At 35.6% G+C, this 19,665-nt stretch overlaps 1 protein-coding gene across 35 annotated transcripts in view; it reads left to right on the top strand.

Moving 5' to 3' along the window:
- Positions 1 to 19,665, top strand: part of PMS1 (PMS1 homolog 1, mismatch repair system component) — a 109,172-nt gene that overhangs the window by 70,862 nt on the left and 18,645 nt on the right. For 28 of the 35 annotated variants that reach the window (XR_011997981.1, XR_003235554.2, XM_072742521.1 and 25 more), the window contains 4 exons: positions 9,008 to 9,124; positions 16,962 to 17,084; positions 17,639 to 17,782; positions 17,953 to 18,842. Coding sequence is in view for 33 of the 35 variants with exons in the window: in XM_072742521.1 (XP_072598622.1) it covers positions 9,008 to 9,124; positions 16,962 to 17,084; positions 17,639 to 17,782; positions 17,953 to 18,842 (1,274 nt within the window). In the remaining 2 variants the exon portion in view is untranslated. The remainder of the gene's footprint in view (positions 1 to 9,007; positions 9,125 to 16,961; positions 17,085 to 17,638; positions 17,783 to 17,952; positions 18,843 to 19,665) is intronic. The other 7 variants (XM_072742531.1, XM_026002663.2, XM_072742532.1 and 4 more) reach the window with 1 other exon arrangement.

Here is a 19,665-nt window from a genome sequence, read left to right as displayed (position 1 = left end):
TTTATTTCCTTCCTTCTGCTAGCTTTAGCCTTAGTTTGTTGTTTTTCTAGCCCGTTGAGGTATATATTAGGTTGTTTATTTGACATCTTTTTAAATGTAGGCATTATTGTTATGGATAAACTGTACTGCTTATGCTGTATCCTGTAAGTTTTGGTATGTTGTGTTTTTGTTTATTTCAGGTATTTTCTAATATTCTTTTTGTTTCAAGACAAAAACACTGTCTCAGGGTTGTTTAAGAGTGTGTTATTTAATTTCTCCATACTGTGAATTTTTTCCACTTTTCTTCATACTGATTTCTAGTTTCATTCCACTGTGGTTAGAAAAATTCTTTGGTATGTTTCAGTCTGCTTAAATTGAAGACTTGTTTTGTCTTAACACTTGGTCTGTCCTGGAAAAGGATCTGTATGAGTTTGAAAAGAATATGTATTCTGCTGCTGTTGGGTGGATTGTTCTGTACATGCCTGTCCATCTGTAGTGTTGTTCAAGTCCTCTATTTCCTTATTAATTGATCTTCGGTCTGGATTTTCTGTCCATTATTTCTCTGAAAAGAGAACTAGAGAACTATGTGGAGGATGGAGTTGCATTTCAGGAGAGATGGTTGAGGTAGCTTCATTTAGAAGTATGAACAAATTTGGAAAAGAAAAATCTCATGAAAAACAAAATTAAGAGGTAAAGTGATCTTCTTCAGTGGGAGAACAAAGAGGAAGAGCCAAAATGAGATAGTGCTATAAAGCAGTAGTAGCTTGATTTGCACATAACCTTTTCTGTAAAGTTAAGTATGGGTGGAAGTAATGATTGCTTCAGGGTTCTAAGATGAAAGAGCTTATCAGAAAGGCCAGCCTGAAGGGTTTTCTGTAAACAATATTGAGAAGTATGGATATTCTGGAGGCAGTTATTAAATGCATCTTGGGTTCAAAAGGTTTTTCAGTGGAGGAAGCCTTAGAAATTAGTTTTTGAGAAAGATTAGTTGGGCAGAGGCATTCAAAAGCCATGCAAGATCAAAGAGTCCTCAGAGGTCAGAGAAAGCCAGTATATAAAAATAGAAAATGAGGCTGGATAGGTGCTTAGGTCTAGATTCTAAAGGACTTTGTTGTATACCTTATATGGGAGTGTGGACTTCTTGCCATGTGGCCAAAGGACGTAAGTAGTTTCTTGTTGGAGGTGTTGGAGGAGGTAATCAAGAGTATGACCTCCTGTTGACCCTTGAGCTGGACCCTGAACAATCAGTAGCTCCTCAGTGGGCCCCTCCCGTTCCACCTTCCCCCAATGCCTGCCTTGCCTACCACACCCATAATGGGAGCTATTCCAAGGACATAGCCTTGAGAGAGTAAAGTGTTGTTGAGACCATATGGACATTGTATGAGACAACCCAGTTAAGGCTTTATACAGACGTTTTAAATTCGGGAGGGTAGGTGCATAGATCTACATGTCTTGCAGCCACCCAAAACCAGCCTCATGAGTCTCCTTGCTTATTAAAACCATTACCTACCAATCTGGGGCGGGCTACCTCTGTCTTTGGGATCTCTTCCTGCCTTCTGCTTACAGGGGCCGGTTTGATGTTATACTGAGGAAGCTCCTAAGGAGGTTGTGAACGAACACTTAGGAAACTAAAATAAGATAATTCTCATTGCAGTTGGAGGATGGGCCAAATTATGTTTAGTGATTATATAAGAGAGGTAGCTGGTTCAGTACTCAAGACAGTTGCAAAGCATGGAGAAAGAGGGTCTAGCAAGAAAAACATTTCTGATAAAATTAATCCAATCTTGGAAATAATCTTACTTGTTTTAAAGACCACAAGGAGTAATCTACAATCTCCTTTTGAAAGTTTGATAAAAATTAACTTTATGTTTTTAAGTTTTTATTTAAGTTTTAAAATAAACCCTACCTTTACGGGGTTCAAAAACCAAAAAGTATGAAAAGATACAGTGAAAAAATTACTCTCATTTTTGTCTCTTACCTGCCTACCTCCTGTAAGCCTCCCTGCCCGTTGGTGAAATTACTGTTACTAATTTCTTTATAATCTTCAGGAAAACTAGTTTTGTATACTCTATTTCAAAAACTGAATATAAAATAAGAGATACTTGAGCTGAGTAAAAGTAGGGATCAGAGATATTAAATTCAGAATTGTGCTGAATAAATTTTACCAAGATAGAATCCTTTTTAAAAGTCTGAATCTGCTTAGCAAGAATCAAATCATATGAATGCTTACGATGTTAATAGAATGTGATATTCTTTTAACAATAGTAATGATGATATTGTAATGGAAGTAGTGAAAGCTTTTTTAAAGAAATTCAGATGTGAACTTACTAGTATATCTGTGCATATAATTTGTATGAAAGTTTGATTGCACTCTAGGCCAATATATATACTTTTTTATTACATATTCTAGGAGTCACCTGTGCTCAGGCAGTCTTAGTAGCACTGCGCTTTTTAATTAATTGTGTATCATCTTGTGCGACCTCCTCTTTCCTGCTATCACAAATTGCCTTCACGATTGAGGTTTACTAATTTAATACTGAGTATTGTCATCTAATCATTTCCTTCAAATAGTATATGTCAATGAAATAGGAAGAGTGGCAAGATATATTTGGCTAATGTCAATCAATTACTTGATGTGCATGTAATAATATATTTTTTATTGAGGTGTTTTTGCACTGTCATCATACTGACTATCATTATACTGACTAGAGTCAGATTCTTACTTGGCACATCCAGATGCTCCAACTTTGTGTGACCTAGATAGAAAACATATGGGAGTATGTGTGTGTATTTTTAGCACATGTTAAGCTTTTCAGCCTTGGGGCAAAATATATGCAAAACTTTAGGAAGTGGAAAGAAAATATCTGTTTTAGAAAATAATATAGAATTGATGGAGAAAGCAAACTAGAAACTATTTGCTGAAGTAATAAGTACAGTATTTAAAAATTAAGTTTCTTAAAATAAAGATCCTTAATTTCCACTTTTTAAAAAATTTTAATCCACTGTTTTAATAATGGGTTCTGTTTTTGAAAATGAACTTTAATTACCTAAGCAATAGCAAGGATTTAACTTGTTGGCAGACCTCTGTAATCATTTATTGCTGTCCCAACTGCAGCTGATTTAGAAAATGCTCCTAAATTAGTCCCTCAATCTGATGCAGTAATTGCCTACTGTGAAATAATGTTCTAGAACCACTAGCAGTATTTATTTAAAAATGAAATTTCACATTTAATGATTCTCATGTTTGACAGCTTTTTTAGAACCCATTTCTTCAAGTGATCTTTTTATATTTCTGTGCACTAGCTACCCAAGAGGTCAGGCAGTGAAATAACATCTTTGCAGCTGCTAAGATTTATATCTTTAGGCGTTACCTGAGGCAACACTCTAATCTAAAATGTTTACATTAGAACTATCACAGGCTTTGTATCTGTATTCAGTGTAGGAAATTTTGGAATTTTAAAACGTTAGTTTTCTTGAAATATTTTCTTGACTACTTTAAATATATTTACATGTATGTATTAGAGATGTAGCATAGCTGTAAAGAGATAAACTTTTCATGAATAAATTGTTACTATTCAACTGTTAGTTGTTTAAAGTACCTGTGATATGGAAGGTATGAAGCAGGGATACTTCATTCCATACAGTTGCAGATTAATCACAACCTTACCTACTTTCTCTTTTTTGAATATTGTTCCTTAAAACACCAGCTACTAACTGGCTTAAAATAACAGCTGTAATATCAGAAGCCATCATTTCTTTGTCTTTTTACGCTCATACACACAGGAAATGCAAAGATTATATGCTGACAGTTCCTCAAAAAAGAGTTACCATATTACCCAGCAATTCCACTTCCAGGAATATACCCAAGAGAGATGGAAATGTATTTCACACAAAAACCTGTACATAAATGTTCATAGTAGTATCATTCATAATAGCTGAAAAGTGGAAACAACATAATTGAAAAGTATACCCATAAAATGGAATATTACTTAACCATTAAAAAAGGAATAAGATGCTGATACAACATGGATAAGCCTTGAAAATGTTACGTTAGATGAAAGAAACCTTTCACAAAAGACTGTAATGTATGATTTCATTTATATGAAAAACCTAAAGTAGGCAAACTTATAGAGACATAAAGTATATTAGTGGTTGTCTTGAGTGAAGGTGGCAGGGAATGGAGAGTGACTGCTAATGGGTACAGAGTTTCTCTTTGGAATGAGAAAATTGTTCTAAAATTAGTTGTGATGGTTGCATAACCCTGTAAATATACCAAAAACTATTGGCTTGTACACTTAGGATGGACAAACTGTATGGTTTATGAATTATATATCAAGCTATAATATTTTAAAAAATGAAAGAAAAACAAAGGCTGCTTTGGATTTCTTAAAGGAGTAGACAAAGACTATAATTTCTAGCACATGTAGTGATGTGACAACCAGCAGTCTTAATTTTTAAAAATAGATAGTTTTCAATTCTACTAGGGTTACTGTTTTCCAGAAAAATGTATTCTATAACTGTTCACTCTGTCCACAGATTGTTTATTTGGCCCCATTGGGTACCTGACCCTGTTCTTGATACCAGGGACTCAGTCACATTCCTGATTCTTTTCTTCCTCCCCACTTACAGTTACCAAGTCACATCAAGTCTGTTTCATATCCTTTAGTTTATCCCCGTGCTCGTTCCCTCTTAGCAATATGTTTGATTCTGTTACCTCGTCCAGTGAGTCACAGCTACAGTGGGTTTTTTATTTGAGGGCAAGGGGCAGAGAGAGAGAGAGAGTCTTAAGCCGTCTCTGTGCTGAGCACAGAGTCCAACGTGGGGTTCGGTCTCTGGACCCAGAGATCACGGCCCAAGCCAAAACCAAGAGTTCACACTTAACCACTGTGCCACCCAGGTATCTTTCAGCCACAGTATTAATATTAGTAAAGTACCAGAGCTTGCAAATGTTTTACCTTAAAAAAATTAGAGGAGTAATCTGTAATTGCCACTTTCACTAACTTGCATTTCATTTTGGCTTTTTGTAAGTGGAAGAAGAAGTGGTAGCATTAGAGCGAGTGTGTCAGGAATTACACACAGTCCTCGGTGTCTATGGGATGTTTTGTGAACATGAACTTCGTCCATTTTGCATGTCCTCGGTAAAAGTTGGGAATCTCTACGCTGGATTAATGCAATCACATTTTAAAATATCCATATTGCTTTAGTTTCAGTTCTCACTAACTCATTCTTATAAAAGATCTTTTTTATAAGAATATAGTTGACATGTAACATTAAGTAAATTTAAGGCATATAGCATGTTAATTTGATACATTTATATTGCCATAGTAGCAATAATTAGCATCTCTATCATAATTACCATTTCTTTTTAGTGGTTGGGGTAATTAGGTTGTAGTTTCAGGAAGTTTGATGGTTATTATACAATACTGTTGTTAATATTGACTGTATTGTGCATTAGCTCTCCAGGACTTTCTTTCTCCTCTTTGCAAGTGTGTACCCTTAAACAATATCTGTCCTGCCTCCCTATCTTCTATCCCCTAGTAATGATCGTTTTATTCTCTCATTTTTACAAGTTTATCTTTAGATTCCCCATATGAATGATATCACAGTATTTGTCTTCCTCTGACTCTTTCACATAGCATAATGTCCTTAAAATCCGAGATCTCTTTCTAGCATCCATATCTGATCAGGCATTTTCCCAATTAGCTTTTTCTCCAGTGACTCCGCATTGCATATAAAATAAACTGTAAACTTCTTACAATACGATCGGTTATTCTTGATCTTGCTCCTGTCTGTCCAGCCTCATTGCCAGCAGTGCATATTCTCTGTGCTTCCATGCCTTTGCATGTGCCCTTCCGTCCTGTCGGCACTGCCTGTCCTAGGAGTTGTAGGCGGCAGACTCCTTTCAGTTCTCACTGCACAGGCAGTCACCATGTGACATAGACTGAGTTTTCTACTACAGTGCCTCCACTGTGTTTTGTAATAGTGTTCAGCTCTTGGTTTTGCCTTGGGTCATAAGATCAAGCCCCACTTTGGGCTCCGCACTCAGCGTGGAGCCTGCTTGGGATTCCCTCTTCCTCTGCCTGTCCTCCTGCTCATCCTCTCTCTCTCTTTCAAATAAATAAATCTTAAAAAAAAAAAAAAAGAAGAAGAAGAAATATATGCATTGAACCTAGACCTCAATTTTTTCATTGTTTATAATTTATTTTTATACATTGATTTCTTCATGTACTTTATATATTCTTTTCTAATTCAGATCACTTTGAAAGCAATACATAATAGTGAAAAGGTGAAATTTAGGATCAAACAACAGTACCTAAATTGTTTTCCTAATTCTGTCATTTTTGCTGTGTACTTTGGGCCTAATTACTGCACATCTGTATTTATGTGCATATTAATGAGTGAAAATTATTGGAAATTTAGAAATCGCTAGGTATAACAATCTGTATAATAAGATTAAGTTTAGTACTGACAACTGCGCTCAAAAATATTTTGATTTTAGGATGCTAGGCTAGTAGTTCCCAATCTTTTTAGACTTCTGTTTTTCTGGTGTAGTTTCTTTGATTTGGGGACCCCAATTATTTATTTATCTTTATTTTTTTATTTTTTATTTATTTTTATTTTTTGATTTTCTTTCCTTTATTTGTTAAAAAATAGATTTTTATGGAAATAGTTCTAGGAAATATATTTATCTTTATTTTAAATGAATAGATTAAAAATAATTTTGGTTTGAGAATGCATTAGTACCCTCAAGTTAGTTGGAGAGTAGAGAGTGTATCACATGGCCATGGAAGGTAACCATACATGAAAATGCATTTGTCTTTGAGAATTCCCAGTTAGGGTCTGGTGTTGGTTTTGACTTAATTACTGTCTTTGACTAGAGATGGGAGAGATGTTAGCAGAGTAAAAATATAGTGAGTTTGGAGCCAAAAAAGTTGGGCTCTTTTTTTTTTTTTTTTAAAGTTGGGCTCTTAATCATGGTTTCCTGACCTACTGAGTTTCTCTGGGTAGGTCAATCTGTCTGAGCTTCAGTTTTTTTCTTTATAATGAGATAATAGAACTTATGTGAAGTAGTTGTGAAAATTAACAGTAGTTTCTAGAATACTAGTGCCAAGTAAATTCCTCATAAATCATAAGTCCTATTTGACTAGTATTAATAAAACCCTGAGAATAGGTAAAAGGTTTTCCTGTTACACTAAATATCATGTACTTTGTCTTGTTCAGTAGTTGTTGTATTGCATCTGTTTTCCCAAGCAGGTTCGTCTTTAAGATTGTAAAAACAAAGTGGTTTACAGATGATACACTTCAACATGCAGAGTCATTGCTAATTGCCATATCCAGAAGGCCGTTTCCCTTCACTTCTATCCTTCAGCATGCCAATTAGAGGACAACATGAATCCATTTACTTCACCTTTCTTTGTTTTTATATATAATATTGTTAGTACTTCAAACTGCTTATATAGGTTCCTGGTCATGTCAAAGGAGCTCATTTGGCCAGAATCCTTTAGTCTAGTCTGGTCTAGTCATAGTCTCTCTCTCTCACCTTCTTTACAATCAGATTTTTTTTTTTAATTTTTATTTATTATTTATGATAGTCACAGAGAGAGAGAGAGAGAGAGAGAGAGAGGCAGAGGTACAGACAGAGGGAGAAGCAGGCTCCATGCACCGGGAGCCCGATGAGGGATTCGATCCCGGGTCTCCAGGATCGCGCCCTGGGCCAAAGGCAGGCGCCAAACCTCTGCGCCACCCATGGATCCCACAATCAGATATTCAAATCACTGTGCTTTCACTCACAACAAATAACTTTTCTACATTACAAGGAAAAAAAATAAAGGAACATTCTTAACCTCTAGCCATTGAATCTACAAACCTACTTGTTTATACACCCATCTTCTTCACTACTTTTGATTCAAGTGTGTCATTTGAGACCCACCCTTGATCCACAGTTGCCTCTGGTTATTGCTCTATCTGCTTTTACTTCACAGTGAACCTTCTGAAATGCTATCTAGGTTCAGATTTTTTGGTTCTTCCTATAATTACTATTCAGTCATTAAAATTTGGCTTCGTTTGCTCTCCTTGCCTAGAACTGCTCACATCCTTCTGATTGCTAAGTCTTACTCTGGCTACATTGCTGTTCATACCTTGGTCTCTTGACATTAGTCATATATGACTACTTTCTTAAAAGTTTTTCTTGTTCTCTGCACCAGAGTGTCCTATAGCTCTAACTGCCTCTGTGACTGCCACTCCTTTTCAGTCTCTTCTTCTTCTGCAGATCCCTTGAATATTGATGTTTTCTCCTGGTCCTTTACACATTTTTCTCAGGATTTAGGAGGTGCCAGGTGAATATTTGTTGAATGAACAAATTATGTCTATATTGATGGTTTCTCAAGAGATTTGACTATAATTGCATCTTGTTACCTGAACAAATTGCAGTGTATCATGCCTGATGGTGCACTTCACAAACTTTGGTCCAGTCTCTCTTTACCATGATTCTCTTAAACTACCCTAACTATATATTTCCAGTGAAAGAAATCCAAGCTCATTCAACCTTTATGTATATGAGGTTCAGTTAGTATTTTTTACTAACTTTTTATATCAGTTCAACTATTAACAGAAATCGTATAGCTTAGTTGTCCATCCTCAATAAAATTGTAATACCTTACTTAGAGTAACAATTTAATTTATATATGCCCTGAAGGATATGCTCTATAAAGTCTAGGATTGGGCACTGTCCTTTCTGTTTGCCTAAACCATATGTTTTCATCTTTTAACAACTCTGGGAGATAAATATTCTTAGTCATCTTGTAGAGAGGAGAAAACTGAGGTTAGGGGGAAGTTAAATAAATTTTATACTATAACATGGATAGTCACTAAAACTCAGAGGCTGACTTTATAGCCCGTGCATCTTTTCTAAGTGATACTGAAAATACAAGCTGGGGATGAATGCTAAATATAGAAATCAATTGGACAGGTACTAAAGTTTAGTAAATCTAAAGTGTGATAAAAGCTACCTGTATCTTTTTGTCCCTAGGCAGTTATCTGGCAGAAGACTAGAGTATCCGATCGTCAGGTGGCTCTCCGGGCTGTTCTGGGGACCGCCGTGATGGGCAACATGGAACCGTTTCAGTACCACCCTGAAGACTCACAGGTACACAACAAAATGCTCTGTAGTGATTCTGGTTTACCAATGAAACTGTCAAACTATTTTTCTTTTGTGGGATTGAGGTGGCAAGAAGTTTTTCTTATAACATTTTAATTAAATATATGTATAGGGCTAAAAAAGAAAACATGTAAATAAAGAGTTGAACTCTTTTACCTTTGTTTTCCCTCTCCCATTCTAAATATATTCTCCAGCTTCCTTTTCTTGATCTCTCAGCTTCAGACAGTGCTTCTTGAGTTCCTATAATGCTAGATGAGGTTAAGAGCATGCCTACCCTTTTACTTGCTCTTCCTTCTCTCGATAGTGTCAGTTGTACTGTAAGTTATCAAGCTTAATAACTTTTCTTTTATAACCATTTTTAAGTCTTCCATCTTTTGTTTGAAAATTGATTATAAAAGTTGAAAACTTACATGGAGTATATTCTATGACTACAAATAATTTTAATTGCAAGCTAAGTATTGTGCTAGGATTACATTTCCTAAGAAACCATATTATGTGTCCATGCCATACAAATGAGAATATTTCTATTGTTCCAATTAAATGGAATCTACTTTCTTGTTCTCCTGTCAATTGTGCAAAGTTTGTCATATTTTTATTTGCTTTATATATGGACTATCTTACAAAGTTTTTGCTTTTTCTGGGGTTCCCTAGGTTTTGGGTTTTTTGTTTTTTCCTTTTTAAGTGAATACATTTTCTTCATCATGTCAGCAGTAAAACCTAGCTCTTTTACTTACTCTAGTTACAGCTGGTAATTCATTCTGTTCCATTTTCTTTTTCTCAAGGGGAAGGGGGTAAGGGAACGGGGGTAACTGGGTAACAGACATTAAGGAAGGTATGTGATGTAATGTTCCTTTTTTTTTTTTTAAACATTAGATTTAGAACTTAATTTCTTATTTGGACTTATTACATGTCAGGTGTTCTGCACAGCTCCCAGTCCTGGAATGTTTTTTCATAGGAATACTAGTTGTTTCCACTATTTCATATATCTCATGCCCTCATTCTTAGTTTTAATTCTCAGTTTCTCATATATATTTTTAGTTAACTTCCACAGAAAGAGGACATGAGTGGTAGACTTTTATGTACGAGAATGATACTTTGCACTTTCTCTTGTTGACAGCCTGGTAGATCTAGAATTCTAGACTGAAAATACTGAAAATAATTTTTCAGAACTTTGAAGATGTTGTTTGAATATATCCATTGTTGCTGATGGGAAGATGAATGCATTCTAATTATTTCTTTCTAGCTGATATGTATTTTTCTTTCAGAACGTTCTTAGGATGTTACATTTCTGTTTCTCAGCTTTTCAAGAGTGTCTCTAGGTGTGTGTCTTTTATTATTCATTTGCTTATTATACTGCGTACTTGTGAGACCTTTTGAATCTGAAAGACCTTTTCAGCTCTGGGTTATATACTTTCATCTGTCATAACTTTGATCATTTTTCTCTTACTGTTTTTCTCAAGTTTTGCATCTTATCTTTTTTCTGTAAGTTTTTGGTGATATCTGACACTCTTATTCCTTCTGGATTTTTTGGAAACCTTTTTGTTTAATTTTCAAGAGCATTTTTTTTTTTTTTTTTTTTTTTTTGTTAACAGGCTCCATGCCCTGTGCAGAGCCTGATCCCATGACCCTGAGATCATGACCTAAGCTGAAATAAGAGTTGGATGCTCAACCAACTGATCGAGCCACCCAGGCACTCCTCCAAGGGCATTTTTAAATTTTACTGCTTTTTTTTTTTTTTTACAACTTTCTATTGTTTTTTGGATACAAAATCTTGAATCTCTGTAGAGATACTAAGTTTTATTTCTATTTTTAAATTATTTGTTCTTAGATTATCTGTTTCTTAGGAGGTTGGTCTGGTTTTCCTTTATAGGTCTTTTTCCTCCATGCCATCTTTTTCTGTGAATAGGAAGTCTAATTGGGACCTCAGTGTTTGTGGCTGGACTTACTGAGTGTCAGGCTTCACTTGAGTATTAATTAATCAAGATCCTGGTCCTGTTCCCAGAGTCTGGGGAAGTCACAAGTGCCATCATGGGGTGGTGGCTTAGCACAGGGCACCCATGCTCACTGCTCCAGTTCTCAGTAAATGCCATGTCATCTCTTTCCTTCTATCCCCCATTCCTTTCCTTTCTCTTTTTTTTCCTTCCTAGCACAAAATTAGATTAATTATAATTAGTTCATGACAGATTATCCTTATTCAGTTTCTTCATAGAAGAATCTATAAAATAGAATCTGTTTGATTTTGCTTGTCTGTTCACTTTAAGCCTGAAGGCTCTCTGTTGTGTTGTACAGTTGGTTTCTCTGTTCTTCTTTTTTCATAATTTGTTGAAACCACTTTTCTGTGATCAATAGTTCTTCTATTCTCCTTCCCATATTTAGTTCTTTATTATTATCATTTTATTAGTCTTGAATGAAAGCTTGTGCTCAGTTGATGTTCTCCCTGCCTGAGGAACAGTTCGGGCCAGCCTTAGTTGCCCGCCACAGTACCTGGAGCATGGCCATGATCTGACATAGATTCTGTCTTCAGAACTCCTTTAATAGTTGTTCAGTAGTTTCAGTATACTCTAGTGCCACTTTAGACTGGTTATGGTGGCTGACTTGGGATAATAAAGGTGCTGTCTTGGGATAGTCAGTTTCCCCAGCTTCCTTGTGGCTTTGTGGGACCTTGTGGCCTACCCTGGTAACCCAGGAAGCTTGTGACAGGAGATCCAGACTTGGTATTCTCGGTATTGTGCTCCAGGTATTCTAGGTGTCATGGTTTGGTCTGAAGACCAACATCATTGGTATTAACCTGCATGCTTGTTAGAAATGAAGGATCTCAGGGCTCATCCTAGACATAGGGAATGAAAATCTGCATTTTAACAAGGTCCCCACATTCACATTCAAGTATGAAAAACACCAATTTAGATTTTGATGATGATTTCATGTGTGATTGGAACTATCCTGTTAGTCAGTTTCACAATTGGGAATTTTTTTCTGTGATCTTTATTGACGTGTTGCCAGATGTATGCTTGCCCATTGGTTCTTCAATTTTCTCTTGAGATAGAATTGTATGAGAACTGATGGTGATCTATCATAGATATCAAAACTTTTGCTGCTACCTTAATGCGGTTATCCTTGCACAGGGGAATGGAGGAATTTAGAAAGCATGTGTCGCTGAATAGTTCCAGTCTCATGGATTGTTAGAATGATAAACTTTTGAGTGTGTCTCTAGTGAGAGTGATCATCTATCCAAATCCCTCTTCTGTTTATGTGCTGCGTATCTAAATGGGTGTTGTATTTATGTTGCCAGTAGCTCCCCATCATCACTCCATGCTTTTTGGTCCTGCAAGGAGGGTTGTCCTATACCAGAGTTTCGTTGACCCCTTCTCATTCCTGGCCAAAAGCAATCCTAAGTTGTTTACCAACTGCTAATAGTTGCCCCATCTCACCACACTTCGGTCCTCATTGCATACTTTAAGTTGTGAAACTTGGCCACCAAGACCCCTCCACTGTACTGGGATGGCAGATGGATTGGTCATTGGGAACCTTGGATATAGAGAATATTTATATATCTCTTCCCATAATGTCGAGGGTTCCTTTCTTTACTATAGCCACTTCATGTTGGAGAATCTCTTAATTATGGAAAGTGATCCCAGCTCAACCACTGCTGTGTTGGCATTTATTAGGAGTTCCCCAGTGTGGCTTTGTTAGCTTAGGGAAGCACCTCAGATTTTATTTTTTCATGTTTGTTTTTTGTTTTGTTTTGTTTTTTGACATCTATCTTTTCTTGATATTTTTTTCTCTGCATTATGCCATGCTAAGTTCTGGGTGAATTCCTCGATGCTGCCTGATTTTTATTCCCAAAACTATGTATTTCCAAGATTCAGAATTTATTCATTTTCCTATTCTCTTCTAAACTTGTTTATAGCTACTAGTCTTGATTTTTTTTCATCTGGTTTTTTAAATAATGGATGTAATTTTTCTTTACTCTTTTGAAAGCATAGTACACGTACTAATTTCAGAGTGCTTTTCATATTACTCTATCATTTCTATTTTCCTGGAAGAATATTCTCTCATTCTCTGCTGTTTTATATGCTTTGAAACTTTAATTTGCACAATCATCGTGAATGCAGGTTTTTTGTTTTTGTTATTTTGTTTTTACCCACTCCACATTCTTCCTCCCTGTGATTTGGCAGATGCCAGCACCCTCCCGGCCTCAACTCCAAACCAGGTGCTAATATTAGTAGTTCATGCCTTTTGTCCTGCCAAGATTAAGAGACCCCTTTTCCTAGCTGACTTGGCTTAGCTTTATTCTTGGTTTTGGAGTTATCCATACTTTTTGTTGTGACCCTTGCAAGCAGTTTCATAAACAGTGGTCACAGTGTTTTTAAGCAATTTGAGAGGGAGGAAAAGGACTGTCTCAGCAGCCCATTTCATATGGAAAGACTGGTTTTAATGTCTTGCCTTGTATGTGTTCTCTGTCCCTATTTCAACATTAGAATCCAATTTCCAACTGACACAGATTATTTTTTTGAGATATAATTGATATATGACATTATTATTAATTTCAGGGGTGCAACAAAATGATTTGTTATATGTATATATTATAAAATGATCATCACAATAAGTCTAGTACATCCATCACCACACATACTTGCAAAAAACTTTTTTCTGACATAGCTAGTTTGTGATCCTAGAGCACATAGAGCTTTTGATTTCAGTCATCACTCTCATGTTTTGCATCCATAATATCTTTATTTTGTTCTACTTTTTTTTAAAAAAAAGATTTTATTCATTAGCAAGAGAGTATAAGCATCGGGCGAGGATGAGAGGGGGAGGCAGGCCGCCTGCTGAGCAGGAGCCCCTGTGGATCTTGATCCCAGGACCCTGAGCCGAAGGGAGATGCTTAACCAACTGAGCCACCCAGGCGCTCCTACGTTGTCTTACTTTTAAATGATTCACTCTTTTGAGATTTTTGTAAAAAATGATTTTTTTCTGTTGCTGTTATGTATTTGCAGTTGGGATGGGGGAGAAGGACTTTCTGCATGACCTTATTCCACTGTCCTGAGCAGTAACTTACATTATTGCTTTAGAAACATAACTTCGTGTTCTTGAGATTAACTGAAATAGGAAACTGTTAGGAGACCAGTCAGGTTTACTTCAGTAGAAATCAGAGGAGAGGAGAGGTGGTGGGTTTGACAGATTGGGTAGGTAGCAGGACTCATTATTATGCCAAAGGATATAGGAGGAGCCAGTTGTACAGCAGGGCAGCAGTGGTGTCAGGTATTTTATCAAATTTTGACTGTGATGAGAATGATAAGATTTTTGTGACAGCTAGTTAAAAATAGGGGTGAAAGAAATAGAGGCTGTACATCTGTATCTTAGTATCACTGGTATCCGTGTATAGATGTGAATGAAATTACTTGGACAGTAGAGACCAAGAAAAAAGGCTCTGATGCAGGAACTCAGGGCCATCATCATTTATAGGTGGTAAGCAAAGGAGAGAAATCAGCAAACTATACTAGAGAGGAAGTGTCAGGGAGGAAGCGGAAAGACCAAAAGAGAAGGCAGGAACAGGGTGATGCTTCCCAGATGAGAGCATTGTCATTGGTGCCTGGGTCTGCAGAGTGTCAAATAAGAGAAGACTGTGTGTCTGTTGGAGTTGGCTATTCAGGTAGTAGAAACCAGATTATGGAGGGTTGGAGATGAGGGAAGGAGGGAAGAGGTCCATTGTTGCATAGAAGTCAGGGGAGAAGTATTGCCTTCATTTTTGCTTTGCTTCCCTAGGTTGAGGAACACTTAGGTACAGAATTTTGTATGGTCGAATATTTTATTTGGTTGCACTGATTTGGTCTGTCTGTCTCTCTCTCTCTCCTTTTCACTGATTTGGTCTCTAACAGACATTCTCTTTCCATAACTACTCTGATTTTCATTTTTAGTGCATTGTATAAGACTTTGCTCTTTGATTTTACTTTTCCATATAACTTAAATACACTTTGTTCTTAGCCATTTTTAAAGCTCAGTATTTGGAAATGGTAATAATTATTCAGTGGATAACTAAGATGGCGTAAAAGGAAAACACTAGCAAATTACCAATCTTTGCTTCATTTTATTTTTCATTCTTACCTATTTGGGGCAATTTTAAGTCCACAAACCCAGTAAGTCTTTCAGAGACTAAACAGGTGCTTCCTGATGCTCAGCAGGCGCTTTAAGAAGGGTCTCATGTTACCTGGTGAATTATACAACCATTTCTAAATACTGTGAAGTTTTTATAGTTAAGTAGTATTTTGTAATGAATTATCCAGCTTCATTAATTTATTTTTTAAATTGGCACAGTTTGGCACTGTGACTGTAATGCACTTAGTGCTCTAAAATTGGTAATGTAGCTCCTTAAATACTTACTTCCAGGGGTTGGGCTAGCTATAGACACAGATGGCAGCCTACCCACTGTGTTGATAAAGAGCCTCATGGTTTCTGCTTTACCTAAAAATAGCATCTTCACTGACACTCACTTTTCTAAGCCTGAGCTGAAATTTTACTATTAGTGTTTCTTAACAGGTTAATATAAACACATCTGTATCTAGCTGTTTCAGATAAGAATATAGGCTTGTATTTTAAATAACTAAGATCTTATAGTTAGTAGAGTAGAGCTAGGATTTAAATCAATTTGTCTCTGTCCCGTATTATTAACAACTCTCTATATTACCTTTAAAGGTGAAAAGTAGGAGCATTTTTCTTGGCTTCTATCTCCTCAGTCTCTCTCTTTTCTCTGGTATTTTTTCTAGGATACTTAATCATTTTCTCCTTTCTTTTCATACATTTATAAAATAGAGAAAGAGCATAAAAATAATTGGTTTGATTGTAGGAAAGTTTTCTAAACAAAAATGAAAATAAAGTACTGCAATCAGTGTCAAAGAATAAAAGATTTTTTAATTGAGAAATGAAAACCCAGTCATATTAGCTCCACAAGATAAAAACAGCCACTTCTTTATAGGAAAAGGTGGCTAAAAAGGAAAGGACGAACAGCTAAAAGAAAGTTACAATATGAAGAAGCTTTAAATGATAAAAGAAATTTTAAGAAGAAAGAAGATAGGGTTGAACGTAGAACAGTATTTATTTATACTTTATGTCCTATGACAGTAAGACATATGTCCATTCATAAAGCTTTATGAATGCCATTTTTTTCCCCTTAAAATAGAGTTGTAGGGCAGCCTGGGTGGCTCAGTGGTTTAGCGCCGCCTTCAGCCCAGGGCGTGATCCTGGAGACCTGGGGTCGAGTCCCACGTCAGGCTCTCTGCATGGAGCCTGCTTCTCCCTCTGCCTGTGTCTGTGCCTCTCTCTCAGTCTGCATCTTTCATGAATAAATATATATTTAGGGGATCCCTGGGTGGCGCAGCGGTTTGGCGCCTGCCTTTGGCCCAGGGCGCGATCCTGGAGACCCGGGATCGAATCCCACGTCAGGCTCCCGGTGCATGGAGCCTGCTTCTCCCTCTGCCTGTGTCTCTGCCTCTTTCTCTGTGTGTCTGACTATCATAAATAAATTTAAAAAATTTTTTTTTAAATAAATATATATTTAAAAAATCTTATTTTATTTATTTATTTTTTTAAATAGAGTTGTAGAGTTGTTGACTTAGAGGCCAAGAACACCAATGTAATATGCTTCAGTATTTTAGTTAAGGTTAATGTTCAAGACATGGTTATCTGCAAGTATATGACTCTTGAGACCTAAAGATGAAAAGCAATTTTATTTTTTTATACCTTTTGTATTGTATACAGCCAGACCCCTGGAACAACCTTCATTGTTGACAATGTATATTAGTTCTGTAACTATTTATTATAATTCCAGATTTATCTAAGTGGATTTCTTCCAAAGCATGATGTAGACCACTCTTCAATGAGTCTTTCAACCCCAGAAAGGAGTTTTATCTTTATAAACAATCGACCAGTACATCAAAAAGACATATTAAAGGTAATCTGTTTTAGGGGGAAAAAAAGTACTACTTGGATCAGAAATAAAAACTCTGTCATTTGTCAACTTGTTATAAGGGCTACTTCCAAGGATTTGCTCTAAAATAAAGAGAAGGAGATAAACAGATATCGTAATATTTACTAACCAGTGTACTAGGTGTCTTACTAGGACTTGACAACAATTCTGTGATGAATTATTATCCTATTTATAGTGAAGAAACTGAAATGTTAGTGAATTAATTAGCCCATTATAGCCAGAAAGTAACAGAGTTTGGGTTTGAACCCTGGACTTTGAAAACACTCATGATACTATGATCTTTTAACCATGAAGCCAGTTGCACTGGATATTTATTTTTCTTAATGAATGCTTGTGCTTCATGTAATTTCATGGCCTCTGAATGAGTATTACCATTTAGATACTGCTTTTCCTAGTAAGCTGTTAAATCCACTCAGTTTCTCAACTGACTATACTTTTTTGGTTATATTTAAGGATGGCAATACTATCTTTTATTTACACGGTATTTTTATCTTTTCTTTATTAATATATATTTCTAGCTAATCCGACATTATTACAATCTGAAGTGCCTAAAGGAAACCAGTCGTTTGTATCCCATTTTCTTTCTGAAAATCGATGTTCCTACAGCTGATGTGGATGTAAATATAACACCAGATAAAAGTCAAGTGTTAATACAGAATAAGGTAAATTTTTGGATAATTTTTTTTTATTTATGTTATTTACAGACTTACATAGTCCTAACCATATTCACATGAGAGTTGCTGCTTTATACATATTTTTTAACATTATTTTAAATCTTGCCTGTTTATTCTTTTCACAATTTTTCCTAACATTTGTTAATTTATATTTTTAGGAAGCTGTTTTAATTGCTCTTGAAAATCTGATGACGACTTGTTATGGATCACTACCTAGTACAAATTCTTATGAAAATAATAAAACAGATGTTTCCTCAGCTGACGTGGTTGTTAGTAATACAACAGAAACAGATGTGCTTTTTAATAAGATGGAATCATCTGGAAATAATTATCCAAATGTTGATACTTCAGCCATTCCTTTCCAAAATGATGTGTGTAATGATAAATCTGGGAAAAACACTAATTATTGTTTAAATAATCAGATAAATGTTGATGACCATTGTGATGATCATTTTAATAGTGAAAATTCTAACATTGATAAGAACACTAGAAGTATATTTCAAGAGATCCCAATGAATAATTTATCATGTGAGGATGCCCAAAAGGAATGTAGTGAAACTTGTTTTGTAGTTTCTGTTAAGCATACCCAATCAGAAAATGGCAATAAAAGCAATAGAGATGAGAATAGGAAAAATGAGGAAGGAGCAGTTCCTGAGAAGCCTTTGGAAATCTCTGCAGATGACTGGAGCAAGGGAAATACACTTAAAAATTCAATGGGAGAAAACGTTGAACCTGTGAAAATTTTAGTGCCTCAAGAAAGTTCAGCGTGTAAACAAAATAATAATGCTTATCCAAGTCCTGAACTAAAGAATCTCAGTGAAAGTTCCTGTAGCAAAAAATCAAATGTGGTAGATAACAAATCTGGACAGCTTACAGCATATGATTTAATCAGCAGTCGAGTAGTCAAGAAACCCATGTCAGCAAGCGCCCTTTTTGTTCAAGATCATCGTGCTCAGTTTCTCACAGAAAATTCTAAGACCAGTTTGGAGGATGCAACAGTACAAATTGAAGAACTGTGGAAGACATTGAGTGAAGAGGAAAAACTGAAGTAAGTTTCCAGAGCTTGCATGTGACCTGATGCTGAGATATTTCCATTCTATATGACTCACTGGGTTAAAAAAATTTTAAACTTCTTATTTATGGAAAAGCAGAATGGAAAATGCCTTTTGGTTTGGCTAGAATACCTTTTTTGGCATCACTTTTTTATATTTAGAAGTTTTTAGTCTTTTGTTTTTTGTTTTTGGTACAAGCCTTAAACTACTTTCTTATTATTAAAATTTGAAGTGAAAGGTTTTCCATTATTCTTAATTTAAAAATACTATTTTCTTCTATTTTTTTATATTAAAGAATCTTTCTATGACAGGACTTTCTCTTTTTTAAGCTTATGTATTAGAACAATTATAACACTGGTAGTTTTAAGAAATATCTTGATATCCTTTTTATTAAATTGGTCTCTAAGATACATAACACAATATGAAGGTTACATTATTTTTACAGATTCGGTTTAGTGGAGTCAGTACTGTCCCTATTCAGTATAAACTGAAGACTTCCTTCTAAAATATTTTATTTGTTAGCAACTTATAAACCATGGTGGGATTTTTCTGGTAGGTAAATAGGTGGTTTGATCTGCCTTTGATTAAAATAACTACACATTACTTTCCATCTTTAGATGATCTAAATAAATATTATAAAATAGTATGATGAATGTTTATAGTTGACTTAGGGCACTTATTATAAATACAAAATACTATGTCTTGAGTAATCTAGCCCATCAGAAAATGAAAAGGTGGAATTATACTTCCAATCACATATTATTATGTAGGGCATCTCAATATATGTTAAACATCTGGAAAAAAAATTAAATGTAATTT

This window comes from Vulpes vulpes, chromosome 16, assembly GCF_048418805.1.
Source record: "Vulpes vulpes isolate BD-2025 chromosome 16, VulVul3, whole genome shotgun sequence".
NCBI lineage: Eukaryota > Metazoa > Chordata > Mammalia > Carnivora > Canidae > Vulpes > Vulpes vulpes.
Note: the sequence above shows the minus strand (reverse complement) of the source record. Positions and strands in the feature narration are given on the sequence as shown.